The sequence below is a fragment of the Carica papaya genome, chromosome 1 (assembly GCF_054855325.1).
Source record: "Carica papaya isolate Zhongbai chromosome 1, ASM5485532v1, whole genome shotgun sequence".
In the NCBI taxonomy this organism is placed as follows: Eukaryota; Viridiplantae; Streptophyta; class Magnoliopsida; order Brassicales; family Caricaceae; genus Carica; species Carica papaya.
Genome location: NC_142309.1, coordinates 23,152,443 through 23,169,053, shown reverse-complemented (window position 1 = coordinate 23,169,053; position 16,611 = coordinate 23,152,443). Strand labels below are relative to the sequence as shown.

General features: G+C 34.9%; 1 protein-coding gene across 6 annotated transcripts in view; it reads left to right on the top strand.

The window, feature by feature from the left end:
* LOC110818811 (binding protein) overlaps positions 1-15,763 on the top strand; it is a 61,249-nt gene extending 45,486 nt beyond the window's left edge. For 3 of the 6 annotated variants that reach the window (XM_088221576.1, XM_088221578.1, XM_088221580.1), the window contains 21 exons: positions 40-367; positions 495-683; positions 2,370-2,631; positions 2,721-2,912; positions 3,010-3,231; positions 3,330-3,506; positions 4,530-4,645; positions 6,015-6,476; positions 6,650-6,863; positions 7,413-7,634; positions 7,754-8,227; positions 8,312-8,629; positions 8,719-9,171; positions 9,249-9,295; positions 9,397-9,490; positions 10,354-10,560; positions 11,114-11,239; positions 11,359-11,730; positions 11,814-12,045; positions 13,871-14,632; positions 15,244-15,763. In XM_088221576.1, the coding sequence (XP_088077702.1) occupies positions 40-367; positions 495-683; positions 2,370-2,631; positions 2,721-2,912; positions 3,010-3,231; positions 3,330-3,506; positions 4,530-4,645; positions 6,015-6,476; positions 6,650-6,863; positions 7,413-7,634; positions 7,754-8,227; positions 8,312-8,629; positions 8,719-9,171; positions 9,249-9,295; positions 9,397-9,490; positions 10,354-10,560; positions 11,114-11,239; positions 11,359-11,730; positions 11,814-12,045; positions 13,871-14,565 (5,402 nt within the window). In that variant the 3' untranslated portion in view covers positions 14,566-14,632; positions 15,244-15,763. Of the gene's footprint in view, positions 1-39; positions 368-494; positions 684-2,369; positions 2,632-2,720; positions 2,913-3,009; positions 3,232-3,329; positions 3,507-4,529; positions 4,646-6,014; positions 6,477-6,649; positions 6,864-7,412; positions 7,635-7,753; positions 8,228-8,311; positions 8,630-8,718; positions 9,172-9,248; positions 9,296-9,396; positions 9,491-10,278; positions 10,561-11,113; positions 11,240-11,358; positions 11,731-11,813; positions 12,046-12,169; positions 12,244-13,870; positions 14,633-15,243 lie in introns of those variants that run through there. The other 3 variants (XM_088221577.1, XM_088221579.1, XM_088221581.1) reach the window with 3 other exon arrangements.
* Positions 15,764-16,611: the final 848 nt, after the last annotated feature.

Here is a 16,611-nt window from a genome sequence, read left to right as displayed (position 1 = left end):
TATTTTGTTCATATGTTGATTCTCTTTTTATGTTGGCAGAGCTGCTTGTGAAAGATGCTATATCTAGCATTTTCCTTAACCCTTTCATCTGGCTTTACACGGTTTATAAGGTGCAACGTGAGCTCTACATGTTTCTTGTTCAACAATTTGATAACGATCCAAGACTTCTTAAGAGCCTGTGTCGTCTGCCAAGAGTTATCGATATAATACGACAATTTTATTGGGACAATGGAGCATCTCGATATGCTGTTGGAAGCAAACCTCTTCTGCACCCTATTACGAAACAAAGTATTGGAGAGAGGCCTAGTAGAGAAGAAATTCGCAAAATCCGTCTTCTTTTATTAAGTCTTGGTGAAATGAGCCTCAGGTATTTTGGCAGAGTTTTTTATTTCTGATTTGCGTTCTTGGTCGTCTTTTCTTTGTTGATTAGGCACATTTTGATAGTGAAAATCATTGTTTTCTCCCAACTTTTATTCAATTACTGGAATTTGCAGGCAGAACATTGCAGTGGCGGATGTAAAAGCTCTTATAGCTTTTTTTGAGACAAGCCATGATATGACATGCATTGAAGATGTTGTACATATGGTTATGCGTGCTGTTTCCCAGAAACCAATACTTGCTTCTTTTCTTGAACAAGTCAACTCCCTTGGTGGCTGTCACATTTTTCTCAATCTTCTTCAGAGGTATGCTATGAATATGAGGAGTTTAATATTTGAGGTTAAACTTGGTCTGTTTCTGTCAGAACATACATGGGCAATGTTTATGTCTTTTAATCATTGAAGTAGCTTATTATTGTTGCAAGGCGTTGTTGGAAGTAGTAAGGTGTTTATGAAACTGTTTTTTAGGGATCCTTTTTTTCTCCTATATAAATCTTAGCTAATTCCTAGTTTTAATTTTCATACTAGTCTTGATTATGTTACCACAATTTGATTTTTTTTAAGTTTGACTTACTTTCACACTTGTGATGATCTTGGAAATTGCTTTTTGACTAGAAGTTGAAAAAGCCTATAATGCTGTACTACATTATATAGTTGCAATATGATGAAGAATAAAGATTGTAGAACCACTAACAAAACAAAGCTAAAGGCGATGCATGGAAAGGTGAACAACCAGGACACCCACATGATAAAAGCCAGAGATTATTTTTATATAATATTGAAAAATTGAAGTAAATCTAGATTTGAGCAAAATGCTTGCTTTATTTTCGGATAGTGAAGAGCTTTATTCTGGAATATTGAGGGCAGGAAGTTAACAGAGAGGATACAACCTTTATGCCAAAGAAACAGAGAGGATTCACCTATGTGGTATACTGTTGATTGTTCCATTTCAATAGGCAAAAAGAGATCTGTTTTTCACAAGGGTTATCATCTCTCCCGCATCATCTATGCATTATGGGTTTGGACCAAGTATCTTATTACGGTCCCCAAATGTTGTTTTCGTTATGCATAAGTGCAATAAGCTTTTAGAGTGTTGGTTGAATTTCTCTCTTTATGACCTATGGTTAATAGTGGTAAGGGCTCATGTTGAGGGATCTCTCTGATATCTTGGATATGGAGATAAAGGTTCTTGAGAGATAACTCTTTGATCTCTTCAGGAAAAATTCTGCTTTCATTAGAACAAATTATACTTATATTTTTGTGGCCTGTATTGCTTATTTTTCCACTTCTTAGGACAAGATCAGATCGTGAACTACTGGCCTAACTAGGTTATTAATACTCAATAACTAGAGAAACTAATTCTCCCCTCTATGGAAAAAAGAATCTAAGCATCAGAACAATAAATTTACACGTGCAGGAAACTGGTCGTCTTTCTTTCTCTTTCTTCCAAATGTGTGCCTCTTAAAGCTAACCCACTAAAGAGATCTCAGCACTATGTATCCTGATTTGTTTGACAATTCTTGATTCCTAACATCATGTTCCCTGCAAGGGTGTGGTTGTCTAAGCTGCCAAGTACGGTCACTAGTTTGACCATTGTTGGTTCATAAAATATTCCCAATTAAATTTAAAGGAATAACTTCTCCTTCAAAACGATCACATTTTTCACATTACAGATTCATTAGTAGTCGAGATAATAGATAACAAAATCCAAGGTATGATCTGGCTTCTCTCCATGTATGTCCCTGTTCCATCTGATATCAACAATCACACCACATGACCAGCTAATTCCCAGCGCATTCACAACTTGGACTGAGTTAGGTCCCACGATTACCCATTCCACTGATTCTGATTGAGCATGTTGGAGGCTACTCTTACTCTTATAGTTACCCATTTAATGAGGTTCCTTGGTACCTTTTCGACATATTTATTTGTTTTTTTTTTCCCCTCAAGAGGGAAAAGAAAGACATTTTTTAATATTTAAATACTGTACAGGGACCATGAGCCTGTCAGATTGCTTAGCTTGCAGTTTCTTGGAAGACTTCTTGTTGGGTTGCCATCTGAGAAGAAGGGGCCAAGATTTTTCAACCTTGCTGTTGGAAGATCCAAATCTCTTTCAGAATATCATAAGAAAATTAGTTCGAGGATGCAACCAATTTTCTTAGCAATGTCTGACAGGATGTTTAAGTTTCCTCAGACTGACAGTTTATGTGCCACCTTGTTTGATGTTCTTCTTGGTGGTGCTAGTCCCAAACAGGTATATTTCTTCTGCTTCTGTTTGGTTTAGTTAGTTATTTTAGCTGCCCTTGTCTCTGAACTGGTCATCTTTGAAATTGGTACGTATAGGTGTTACAGAAACAGAACCAACTTGATAAACAGAGAAGCAAAGGAAGCAACTCACATTTTTTCCTTCCTCAAATTTTAGTTCTCATTTTCACATTCTTGTCTGGCTGTGAGGACGAATATCCAAGAATAAAAATACTTAGTGACCTACTTGATCTGCTGGATTCAAATCCTTTAAATATTGAAGCTTTGATGGTATGAGTCTGTCTGTTGTTGCTAAATATGTATTCTTACTGTTGATATTACCATAGATCTGGTTTTAAACTGCTAATATTTCCAATATTTCAATTAGGAGTATGGCTGGAACGCCTGGTTGTCAGCTACCGTGAAGCTTAATGTAATAAAAGACTACAAATGCAAGTCATGGGATAGACAAAGTAGCAGCAAGATAAATGAGCAAAACTTCGTGAGAAGTATATTTTGTGTTGTTCTTTGTCACTATATGCTTTCTGTAAAAGGTGGTTGGCAACAAGTAGAGGAGACTGTGAATTTCCTGCTTTTCCATTGTGAGCAAGTAAACCAAAATCCTGCTACTACCTAAATTTCTTGTACTCTGTTTAATCATTTTGTATATATTGATAGATGTTGGCATGTCAAACTTTTCTCCCTCAGGGTGGCATTTCATACCAGCATTTGCTTCGTGATATATATGAAGACTTGATCCAGAGGCTGGTAGACTTTTCTTCTGAGGATAACATCTTTATTTCACAACCATGTCGGGACAATACGTTATATCTTCTGCGGTTGGTTGATGAGATGCTTATCACTGAAATGGACGATAAGCTCCCGGTATTTGACTTATTCATGTTGTTGCCTTAAATGCTGTAGAAGTTTATATATTCTTTGAGAGGAGTAGAGGTTCATATTCTTATCAAGCAGTGGGAAATACACTATAAACTTCAGTTACTACACAAGCATAGCTGACCTTATAGCCATCAATACATTTCAACTCTGGCTTGCTAGGATAATTTATGAGTGCATTAGAGTTTATTGTTAGGATAATTTTTGAGTGCGTCAGAGTTTAGTAATTGCACTTCATTCATTATGATTTTGTGTGTACAGTTTGTCTGAATAGTACCCAGTATGACTGGTATGAGATACTGGAAAATGTCATCTTTACTTGCCTTTGGATTTGTTTCTTCCATGAATGATCCAATCTTTCCTTTTTAATCTATAATGACATGGCTTAGATGCCACTTTACTCTAGCAAGTTTTGATCATTTCTGCAAACATATATTGGCCTGTAGGTGGAATAAGTTGCTAACGTGTACTCGGAAGTCAAAAGATATTAATTGGTGTATCTAAAAAAATCAAGATACTTTGATTTTTAGGTTTCATTATTGCTAGTTATAGTTCATTTAATATGTTGCTGTTCTTCCATAAATTAGTTCTTTCAAAGGCATTCTTTTCAGTAGTTTGACTGGATTCATTCCTAGTTTTATGTCTTTTGCTGTTCTTCCATAAATGTTTCAATGACTTGCTGGAACATTTTCTTTCCTTTTCCTGTTTAGTATATGGAGGTAGCATGGATTTTGAGAAAGGATTCCTGGTAGTAGTTGGAAGTTTTGAAAGAGTAACATCTTATGCAATTCATATTCATGACATATATTCTGTATTTTCTGCTAATGTCATTGCTGCTGCTTTCCTGACATGGAAGAATCTTGATACATTCTCGGCTCTTAGCAGCTATGGGCATATGCAAAAGACTGAAGTATCATTCTTGATTTTGTTAAAGTATTTTTTATGGCTGCTTCTACTCCATGATATTATCTCTCGAGGAGTGTTATTAATGTCATGTGCCGTTTTCTGCAGTTTCCAGCAATTAGCTCTGAATTTGCTCTTGATTCCTCAGAAATTGAAAGTCAAAGAGATTACAGCCCTGTTGTAGATGAGATCTTGCAGGGAGACTTGGAAGACCATATCTCTAGGTACTCCTAACTTTGGTCTTCATATGTTTTTTCTATCTTTCTTCATATGTTTTTTCTATCTTACTCATCAAAATTTGAATTGAAAAGCTTTAGACCTTTTTTTTCTTGAATTCAATAAATTAATGGTAATAAGGATTTGGCATCTCAGAAACTTTCCCTTGGCATTCACTTTTTCTTCTGTTCTATTCTTGAATTGGTAAAGTTATTTTGTTCTTTTTTTTCCTAGAAAAGAGATGAAGGGAATGACTTGCTTGGATGATTGGTCTGACAGTTTTCTTTCTTTTTCTCTTCATTCACTTCGTATTGTTCTTTTAGTTATAAACTAGTGTGTTAGTTGCATGATGTAAAACTTGTTTATTTGTTTGATTCAAAAATTATAAAATATATGAATTGTACATAATATATTCATAACATAAAATTATTTAAACTAAAATATAAAATTTGGTTCATAATTCATTATTTATTATTTATTAAGCAGTATATATGATGATTAGCATACTGAACATTTTGACGATGATTATTCTATATAATCTTATATGTTTACCTGTTGGTTCTCAGATTTGTTAAAAAATTATCACGTAACCAAAATTTATAGAATGAAATAGCACTCCCTTGAAGAAAATTATCTGCCTCTAACATCTACGTGGGGACTAGCTTCTGTCTTATCCTAAACTCCTGATAATTAATTACATGGACAACCACCCAAAGAGTTAATAGCTTAACTTTTTTTATTACATAAAAACAATACTGAAATAATCAAATAAGAACTAAATTTAGATAATCCTAAATAAACACTGGTATTATCATTCCTTGAATCTTCCATTTTTTTTAAAAAAAATCATCCCTTGAATCTTCAATTTGGTATTTTCTTGCTGATAAACCAGCCTAAATATTCCATTCGGACTCATAACATGGAATCTTTTGGAAGAGCTGCAAAAAGTTTCTGTAAAAGATTTCTTAATTTTGATATGAAATTGTTTCTCAAGCATTATTCTTACTTGTCTTGAGATGGGGAATTTAGTTTTTCTTTCTTTTCTTTTTTGTTTTTCTTTTTTTTGAATTGATTCATATGTTTGATTTGTCTACTTTTGTGTATTTTTCCATTGGTTTTCTTGTATTGTTATCAGTGCCATGTAAGACTAGTTTCCTTGAGTTGGTTTGTTAGATATGGATTATCTGGATTCGTGGTTATTGAACTCACAAGTTGAATTGCAAACTTTCATTTTTAATGACTAATTTACTGTCAAATCTGTGACTTCCTCATATTGATCTCCCTGTCTGTTCTCTCCCACCTCTGGAGATATATTTGCTAGCTGATTTTGTATCTGATAGCTTTTTGGATTAATTTCTTTTACTTATTTTCCCCTAGGAATGGACGCAATCTATGGCAGAAAATCACAAGTAAAGATGACATGGCGAATGAAACATGGTGGAATATATATGACTATTTGTGGACTGTTATCTGTGAGATGAATGGAAAGGGACCAAACAAGATGTCATCCAAATCATCAGCGGCTGGTCCATCAATTGGCCAAAGAGCACGGGGCCTAGTAGAATCGCTAAACATTCCTGCTGCTGAGATGGCTGCTGTTGTTGTATCTGGAGGCATTGGCAATGCACTGAGTGGAAAACCAAATAAAAATGCTGATAAAGCTATGCTTTTAAGGGGAGAGAGGTGTCCAAGAATTTTATTTCGACTTGTTATCCTCTATCTTTGTAGGTCTTCGCTAGAAAGAGCTTCTCAATGTGTACAACATGTCATTTTGCTTTTGCCTTCCCTTCTGGTTACTGATGATGAGCAAAGCAAGAGCAGATTACAGCTTTTTATTGGGTACTTTTCTTTTAATCTTCATATGTATTTTGTTCACTCTACAGGTATTGGTATGTCAAGTAGCTCTTTTGTTTTGTATTGATTTTAGGATATAATTTTGTGCCTCTTTTCTTTCTTGTACTATTTATGGAATTTGTTGAAAGGTGTGACCTATAGTATGATGTTATGACCAGGGCACTGCTTTCTGTGAGATCTCAGTATGGAATGTTGGATGACGGTGCTCGCTATCATGTTATATCACACTTGATTCGAGAAACTATTAATTGTGGAAAGTCAATGCTTGTAACTAGCATCATGAGTAGGGATGAAGACTCTGATTTGGGCAGTTATTTAAAAGAAACAGGCTCCATTCATAATCTTATTCAGAAAGATCGAGTGCTTGCTGCGGTGTGTTTCTATTTTTAATGTGTTTTTCCTGATCAGCATCTTCCTAATGCAAGTGTCATCGTGATATATTTCTTCATAGACAGAAACTGGCATGAATAAAAAACTAGTTCATTCAGTTTTTCTTTTTGGAAAAAATAATTATTGACAAATCAAGATACGAAAGATGGTAAATGTATGCCTGTTATGATAGGGCGGAATTCTTTTGTAATCTAATATACAGAATGGAGGGGAATTGTTGCACTATCTGGATTTCATTACTTTTGCACGTTGATCAATTGCCATGATCATGTTTGGCCATAAGCAACCTGCACTTGTCCAGACAAATGTCAGATAGTTCATGAAAAATAACTCTGCAATTTATGGGAAAGATAATAAGACAGACTATAAATGAGAATAAATAACATGTAATGATATCTCTCATTTATGATAGGGTAAGTCTCTTCTTTGTTTGTGGTACGATGATGGTGAAGCTATATCTTACATGTATTATTTGATATCAATTGTGATGTATTCTTGTAATTTTTCTTTCCTTCCTCTCCATTTCTTTAGGTTTCTGAAGAGGCAAGATATATAAGCACACTGAAATTAGACCGCATTAGGCAATGGCTTGAGCTTCGTGCTAGGATGGAGGAAAATTCTATTGCAGAATCTAATAGCAAGAAAGCTTTTGAAAATGACTTGCAAAATAGCTTGAATACCGTTTTGACTTCAGATGAAATCAGAAGAGCTGCATTCCAGTTTAGTCATGAGGAGCAGCAGCAGAATGTTACTGTATATGTTTACTAAGTGTTTAAGAATATACTCTTTTTTCAGCTGTAGACTAATTTACTTGGTTTTGTAACTCTATTCAAACTCTTTCTTACGATATTTATTGTTCATTTTCATGGCAGGAAAAATGGATGCACATTTTTCGCTCTTTGATTGATGAGAGGGGTCCTTGGTCTGCAAATCCGTTTCCAAACAAGGTAATAGTACACTGGAAACTTGATAAGACAGAAGACACATGGAGGCGGAGACCAAAGTTGCGACAGAATTATCATTTTGATGAAAAATTGTGTCATCCTCCATCTGCTACCCCTGGTAATGAGGCTTCTAATCAAGCCAATGAAAGTAAATCCAATTTTGTGGCACATATTCCTGAGCAAATGAAGCAATTTCTGCTCAAAGGTATACGTAAGATAACTGATGAGGGAGTCTCAGAATCATATGAAAATGAGAGTGAAAATGGGCAGAGGACCTCCATATCTGAGGACCTTCTTGAAAGCCAATACCCTGAGCTAGTTAAAGGAAGCAATGATCAAAATGATGTTGTGCAAGACAGGGATGGACCTTCTTCCCCTCCATCAGAGGCAGAAGCTAGTGACGTATGCTTCTTTGATAACGTTCAATGATAAATGATATTGTGGCCCTGCATTTGATACATAAATGAGATATGGTTTCTGTTTCAGGTTCTTATGTCAGTTTCATGTGTTCTTGTAACAACAAAGAGAAAAGTGGCTGGAAATTTGGCAGTGATGAAAAGTTTTTTGCATTTTTCTGGTGAGTTTTTGGTTGAAGGAACTGGAGGATCGTTCGTTTTTAAGAACTTACATTCTTCAAGCAATTATGATACAACCAAGCCTGATCAGAAGCAGAAACTTTTCAAGTGGCCTATAAATTTTGATTTGAGTTCTGGGAGGATATCTGTTGATAATATAGAGGCTGAAAACTTGCACCAGAAACAATTAAAAAATGTGAAGCGTCATCGGAGATGGAATATTGGCAAGGTAGTAAAACTAAAATAATTTGGTCTTGAGTTGCTTATTTACATATCTTGACAAAATCTGATTCTGGTTACTATTTCTTGTGATTACAGATAAAAGCAGTTCATTGGACTCGATATTTGCTTAGATATACTGCAATAGAGATTTTCTTCAGTGATTCGGTAGCTCCAGTGTTTTTAAATTTTGCATCACAGAAGGATGCGAAAGAGGTTGGGACCTTGATTGTTGCCACCAGAAATGAATTATTATATCCAAAAGGAAGCAGCAAGGACAAGAGCGGAGTTATTTCCTTTGTTGACAGACGTGTGGCTTTGGAGATGGCTGAAACAGCCAGAGAAAGCTGGAGGAGAAGAGATATTACAAACTTTGAATATCTAATGATTCTTAACACTCTTGCAGGAAGATCTTATAATGATTTGACCCAGTATCCTGTCTTCCCTTGGGTTTTGGCTGATTATTCCTCAGAGTTTCTTGATTTTAACAAGTCATCAACTTTTCGGGATCTTTCCAAACCTGTTGGAGCATTGGATTCAAAACGTTTTGAGGTTAGTCTGTAATAATATGTGGGTGTGATTTCTCTTCATTAGTTTTTGCAAATATTTATTGTATTCCATCTGAACAGGTATTTGAAGACAGATACCGTAATTTTTCTGATCCTGATATACCAAGGTGGCCACAAATCCTCCAAAAACATTGTAATCCTTTGACTAATTAAAAAGGATCTTTGACTAATCAATATTTTTGCAATTATGCTATTCATTTTGTTGCAGTTTCTACTATGGTTCTCATTACTCAAGCATGGGTATTGTGCTCTACTATCTCCTCAGATTAGAGCCATTCACCTCTCTACACCGAAATTTGCAGGTAGTCTAATTGATATGTTATAATTTTTTTTTTCTTATGATGTGGGATTTTTTGATATCATTTTCACTAGCCTGATTGATGTTACTATAGGTGCATCATAACTGTTTTTGATGGCAAATGATACATAATACGTACACATTGAACCTGCTGAATTCTGCAGAGATTGGTTTTCTCACCTTGACATTTTTATGGTAGAGGAAATTTCATAAAAAATAAATCGGGCTAATGATAAGGAAAAGATTTATAATTTGTTTCTTCTATTGAAAATGGAAATTATTTAAAAAAAAGATATAATTTATTTGCTTATGCAATGAATTGATGCTCTATTAGGATGCTGCTAAAGGTGTCATTTGTTTATCATACTCCTGATTTGAGGCAAACCTTATCATGACGAAGCACAAAGAGTACTTCTAATAAATGTGAAATATGACATTCTTGAAATTTTTAATGTTAAAGTTTTTTTTTGGCCCATGATTTATAAGAAATGCACATTATCAGAACTTTGTTCTGTTGATCTTCATGTGCATTGTTCCTGCAAAAAGTGCATCTCGTTTGGTTGTGACTTTTGGAGCATGATTGAACGGGCTTATCATGCTTTCTTTAAAAAAGGGTTTGAGATGATCCGTTGCTTCATTCTATTTCTATTAACATTTTACTGCATCTGCAACATTTTTGAATTAGATAATTTAGAAATAATTCTTAACCAGACTTATGTTTCATTATACTAAATAGTATAATTAGTGAATGTTTGTTTACTGTGGTTTCTTTTGTGGTTGTTTGTTTTCCAGTCATTTCTTGATTATCGCCTTCTTGGTCTGTGATGATAAGTCTGAAAGCCTCACCAAAATATTGTATTTGGTTAGGGTGGTAAATTTGATCATGCAGATCGTCTTTTTCAAAGCATTGAGGGCACATTTCAAAATTGTCTGTCCAATACAAGTGACGTAAAGGAGTTGATTCCGGAGTTCTATTACTTGCCAGAGTTCCTTGTAAATTCAAACTCTTATCATCTTGGAGTAAAACAAGATGGTGAACCTATCGGAGATGTTTGTCTCCCTCTGTGGGCCAAGGTATGTTAATTCACTCCTGAGTTATTACTATTATTAGTCTTCCTCTTCTTTTCCTTTTTTTCAATAAATGAAGAAATATAAGTAGATAGAAGAAAAAAATAAAAACGCAAGGAGGGTAATTCAGCCTCGAAAGGAGAAAAAAAAAAAAAAAAAAAAGCAAAGTAACAAAAGGAACAAAGTAGATGCACTATTAATACACTATGTCATTGACATGACATCCACGTGGATTAGAAATATACACATCATCAATGACGTGTGCTGACTTCTAATGGTGTCATCAAGCAATGACAGTAAGGGGGTAATTTTAATATTTTAAAAAGTTGAGGGTTGATTTAAACAAAAAAATAATAGAATAGAATTTGAACATTTTTCAGAACTTGAGGGTGAAATTAGATATTTTAGCCATTGAAAAACCATGACCACCATTGGTTGTGTTCTATACCCAAAGTTTACAGAAGGGATTACTAATAAATTACTTGCACTAGTGCTTTTAAATTATATATTCCATGTTTATCCTTTTGTAGAAAAACTTACTTCAAAATTATTTAAACAGGGTTCAGCTGAACTATTCATAAGTCGAAACAGAGAGGCCCTTGAAAGTGAATTTGTTAGCTCAAACCTGCATCACTGGATTGATTTGGTTTTTGGTTACAAGCAGCGCGGAAAACCGGCAGTGGAGGTACTCTACCACTTACTTGAATTTACTGGTTTTTGTATATTCTCTCTCAGTTGCTCCATATTTGAATTAGTAAAATGTTTTCTGTTAAATTTACTGATTGTTTTCAATTTGGACTACAGGCAGCAAATATCTTTTATTATTTGACTTATGAAGGTGCTGTGGACCTGGACACCATGGAAGATGAATTGCAGAGATCAGCGATTGAAGACCAAATTGCAAACTTTGGTCAGACTCCAATCCAGATATTTCGCAAGAAACACCCAAGAAGAGGCCCGCCCATCCCAATTGCACACCCATTGTACTTTGCACCTGGCTCTATTAATTTGAGTTCTATCATTCCTAGCGTCAATTATCCACCATCAGCTGTCTTATATGTTGGTGTAGTGGATTCAAACATTGTCCTTGTGAACCAGGGCCTTACCTTGTCTGTTAAGATGTGGTTGACAACTCAACTTCAATCTGGTGGAAATTTTACTTTCTCTGGTTCTCAGGTTTGTTGTTTTAAAATTAGTTTATCGCTGAATTGCCTCATTTCTGTGATTGAGTTACCTCTCAATAAGTTTAATATATGCAGGATCCTTTTTTCGGAGTTGGTTCCGATGTTCTTTCTGCTCGAAATATTGGAAGCCCTTTGGCTGAAAATGTTGAACTTGGATCACAATGCTTTGCAACAATGCAGACGCCATCTGAAAATTTTTTGATCTCATGTGGGAACTGGGAGAACAGCTTTCAGGTCATATCTTTAAATGATGGACGAGTGGTGCAGAGCATCCGACAGCACAAAGATGTAGTCAGCTGTGTAGCAGGTATTCCCTTGCTTTTCCTTCTTTTGGGTGGAGGCTGGAAAGATGTTCAACAGTTGTCTTGAAATTTATAGTGGGGGCGGCTCTGACGTAATGCTGTCTTGGTATTTTTTGTGCCATTTTCCAGTATATTTGAAGCAAGAAATGTCTTAGTGGAAGTTGCTTTATCAAGTCACTTCCAGTTCCTTTTGCAGATAAAAGGTTATCTCATCACTGTTAGGAAGTAAAATTTTTCAAACAATTTATTTTATTTTAAAAAAAAAATTCTGTAGGGAAAAATTATATGTTTTCAGAGTACCATGAGATTGTCATCAGCATACGCTAGTAGCTACAAAACAAAAATTATATGAACCCCATCAAATCTTCATGGTCTGCAAGGAAAAATGAGGAAAGAAAAACACTCTCAGAAGTTTAGAATGCGTCATGATGTATTCTTAGACAGAGTAGATCCATCCGCACTGTCAAATTCTCCTTTATTCTCTCCTTCAAAACTATCCCAAGAATTAGATGATTGAGTCATAGCTACAGGTGTATTGAGCTCCTTCGAGGCAATAATTCCTTATCAAGCCAACACCTCATCTCTGACCATACCTTATGGTCAGACAAGAAAGACATACAGAAAAGCCAACTATCAAAGATTCTTATCCAAAGTCATTGCAAAAGGAATCAATTCAAGGTTTGAATAGTGCCTATTTCACCAAAAACTTTCCTCTTTCTTTCAAGTAGTTGATGGTTAAATGGTTTCTCCGAATTGCCGGCTTCAAGGAGACCCCTTTGGCGTACTACCTTTAAAATATCCTTCCAAAGGGAATTTGCAGTGTCTCCCTCCTCTGAGTTGCAGGTGACTAAAGCTTTGAAGAATTATGTCACATCAAAAATCTTTGTTGAATTGGCTCCACATTTCTGTATCCTTCTATCACGATCTACTGGTAACCAAATAAAAATAAATTCTTCCATCTGATTAAACATGAAGCTTAAATCCTAAAAGTATTTAAAGAATGTAGATTCCACAACTCTCTTTATTTCAAACAAAGCAATCCTGTAGAAGTGCTTTTGCTGATCTAGTGATTTAGAAAAGATCGAGGAATGAGTATTTAGGGAATGTCACTTAAGAGTAACACTTAGAAAGAATTGACCCGTCAGCAGAACTTCTGCAGATCTAGCAATATCCAGGCACGAGTATTTTACGGGAATGTGACTAGTCAGTGGTTGTTTGGAAAGAACTGACCATTAGCAAATAAGACTTTGCAAAATGAAGATTTTTCATTTACTTTGGTGAAGATAAGATAGGGACTTCATGTCCCTTGTTATTATTATTTTTTTAAAAAAAGAGGGACTTCATGTCCCAAACTAATGAAAACTTTGATTAGAAATAATTGAAGTCCTCCACAGAAGAAAAATTATCAAGTTTTGTGAAACAATGACCTTCTCTTCCTCTAGTAAATGTTGAATATTTAAAATTAATTAAGTTGAATCCTTTTAGGGACTGGTCCAAAAATTTATCTTGTAGGTTTCAATTTATTGTTCTTCCTTGGAATATAAATTGCTTTCTGACTCTTCTGAACATGATCTGATAAAAACAGCTAATGTAATTGCTAGAAATCACGTAGTAAATGGCATGTGGATTTACCTTGAAAAAGAACTTCTGAAACATGTGAACTAATCAATGTGGCGTTGACATTGTTATATAGTATCTCATGTTCAATGCGGATTTTTACTTTTGAGTTATTTGTTATTGATAAACTGGTATTTACAAAGAAAATGCTTGTTAGAAAGTGCTAGTTATTATCCAGCTCTGTTTTATTGAAGAACAACATTCATGCTGCAGTGACAGCTGATGGAACCATCCTTGCTACTGGAAGTTATGACACTACAGTGATGGTATGGGAAGTTCCTCGCATTAGAGAGAAGAGAGTTAGAAACTCCCAAACAGAACTTCCTCGTAAAGAAAACATTGTCGTTGAAACTCCCTTCCATATCCTCTGTGGGCATGATGATATAATTACCTGTTTATATGTTAGTGTGGAGCTTGATATAGTTATCAGTGGGTCAAAAGATGGAACTTGCACATTCCATACTCTGAGGGAAGGGAGATATATAAGATCTTTGCAGCACCCTTCAGGTAGTGCGTTGTCAAAACTTGTTGCCTCCCGGCATGGACGGATAGTTATTTATGCTGATGATGATCTCAGCCTGCACCTCTATTCTATTAATGGAAAACATCTTGCTACTTCGGAATCAAATGGCCGTCTTAATTGTCTTGAACTAAGTTGTTGCGGTGAGTTTTTGGTTTGTGCTGGTGACCATGGACAAGTTGTTGTTCGCTCAATGAACACTCTTGAGGTTGTGAGGAGATACAATGGAGTGGGAAAAATAATAACATCCTTAACAGTGACCCCAGAGGAATGCTTTTTAGCTGGGACCAAAGATGGAGGCCTTCTTGTATATTCTATAGAAAATCCTCAGCTTCGGAGACCTACCCTTCCTCGAAACGTGAAATCCAAAACTGCTGTAACAGGTTAGATCAGTAGCTGAAGGTCGCATGCACACGGAATTTGTAAAAGCAGTGGTAATTGATATCACAATCCAGGTATTCTGCTTCCAGTCAATGTTTAACTGCATTACTTTGTCCATTACTATGGTTTTGTTTGACTATCTCTAGTTATTAGTTTACAGCATCTTGTGGGATAAAAACTTACAAGAGATTTTGTTTACCTGAGTGTTATTATCCTGAGAGAGTTGTTACCAATGCAATGAGGTTAATATATTTTGAAATCAACGACAGAGATATTCATGCTTTTGGCAAAGATCACCTAACCACATATGTGTAAACTTGTTTCCTCTAGAAAATTCAGACTTGTGTTGTCGTATGCGTGTTTAAACTTGTCTTGGTGTACATAGTTTTTAACCCTTCTTTACTCATTTAACAAGTGTCTATAATTTGGTAATAACCTCCTGTGTATTCTCAAACAGGAGCTATTTTTAAGAGTAAATATACATAAAAGAAATTAGCAAGTCAACGATGCATTTGTCTTTTCTTTTTGTGCTTTCTAAGATTACCATGAGAAGTATGGACCTTTTGTGAAAGTTTATTGTTTTTCCCACTTTTTACCCAAAAGAAATGCATATCCCAATGTCTGTAATCATTGAAGTTTCTTACCACAAACACCTTTCTGATCTTTCTGGTTTCTGCTCTGACAGGAGTTGACTGCTGATGGCAGGTCGTTTATTAGTGATTGGATTTTCAGTTTTGGAACCAGGGACTTCTTTTTGGTGTTGGAAAATACTCTTATTCACATATTTTTTGAGATAATCACTCAATCATCAAGCATCACTTCTTGGACAGATTAGAAAAGGATGTAAACTACCTCCGCATATTTCGGTCTAACACAGATCTTAAATAAATGCTCGGAGATGCAAGTTTTATGTAACAATATTATGAGAAATGAGGGAAACTTCTAACAATTGTTCATGTCCATCGTGAGAAGGTGAGAATGAAGAATTAGGTCTCAGAATATGAATGTAAATTATATCCTTATGGATTTAGATTAGGAATGTTGTGTATTTAATTATAATAGCAGCATGTCAGTTTGCAACTTCTTTTGTTCTAGGCGGGGATGTTTTATGCATTTTAAAGCTTTTCAGGCATCCCCTCAAACTCTGTATAGAAAAGGATTTATTGTCTTTCCATGAGTAAATGGGAATTCACTCCCTTTGCAAACATGATCTAAATTTTGGAAGATGTTTTCTGATTGGTAAGAGTTATGTCTGTTCCCTGTTAATTATTACCGAGAATAAATTATTTTGAGAAACAGAGATATACTAAAGTAACCAAGTTATTTATAATTTTGTTATTGAAGAGGACCATATTAGGTTATACCCATAAACAAATTTATACACATTATACAAGGTAATTCCTTAATTATAGAATGAATTGCTCGGCTATAACCCCGTTGTTCTACCTTCATATTCACACAAATTATTAATATGGTAAAATTAAGCTGTCATTTGTGAATAAATATTATGATAAAATTATTGATCTACTTTTGCTTTTAGGACTTACTAGTATGGTAAATATATTTACACTATGTAATTCCTTTTTGTAAAATAGAAGCACAATTTCAAGATTAAAAAATGTGGAGCCTAGAAGCTTTTTGCCCTGGTAGTTACATGCTAAGGCAATTAATTCATCGTTTGTACACTAATTGATGTTAAGTTTCGTGAATGACTACGCTTCCCTTTCCTGGTTAGTAGCGTATTGCCTTATGACGAACGACGTAAATATAGTTTTCAAGAAAAAGTGCAGCATTAATTGCTACCAAAGGAGCATAGTTCTTATATAAAAAACTTTACAAATTATGTTAAAATATTAATCAGGTTCCTTAAGTCCCCGCGAGGGCAAGCATAAAAACCCTTTATAAGAAAACCTCGGTTTTTTATTTTCTTTGATTTCAACATGCTGTCTCAATAATTTTTATTTTATAAAATTATTTGAATCTAGTATTTTATTGAGATTCTCACTACGAATTTGCTTTGGTTCGAATGTATTAAAACCTACTTATAATATAT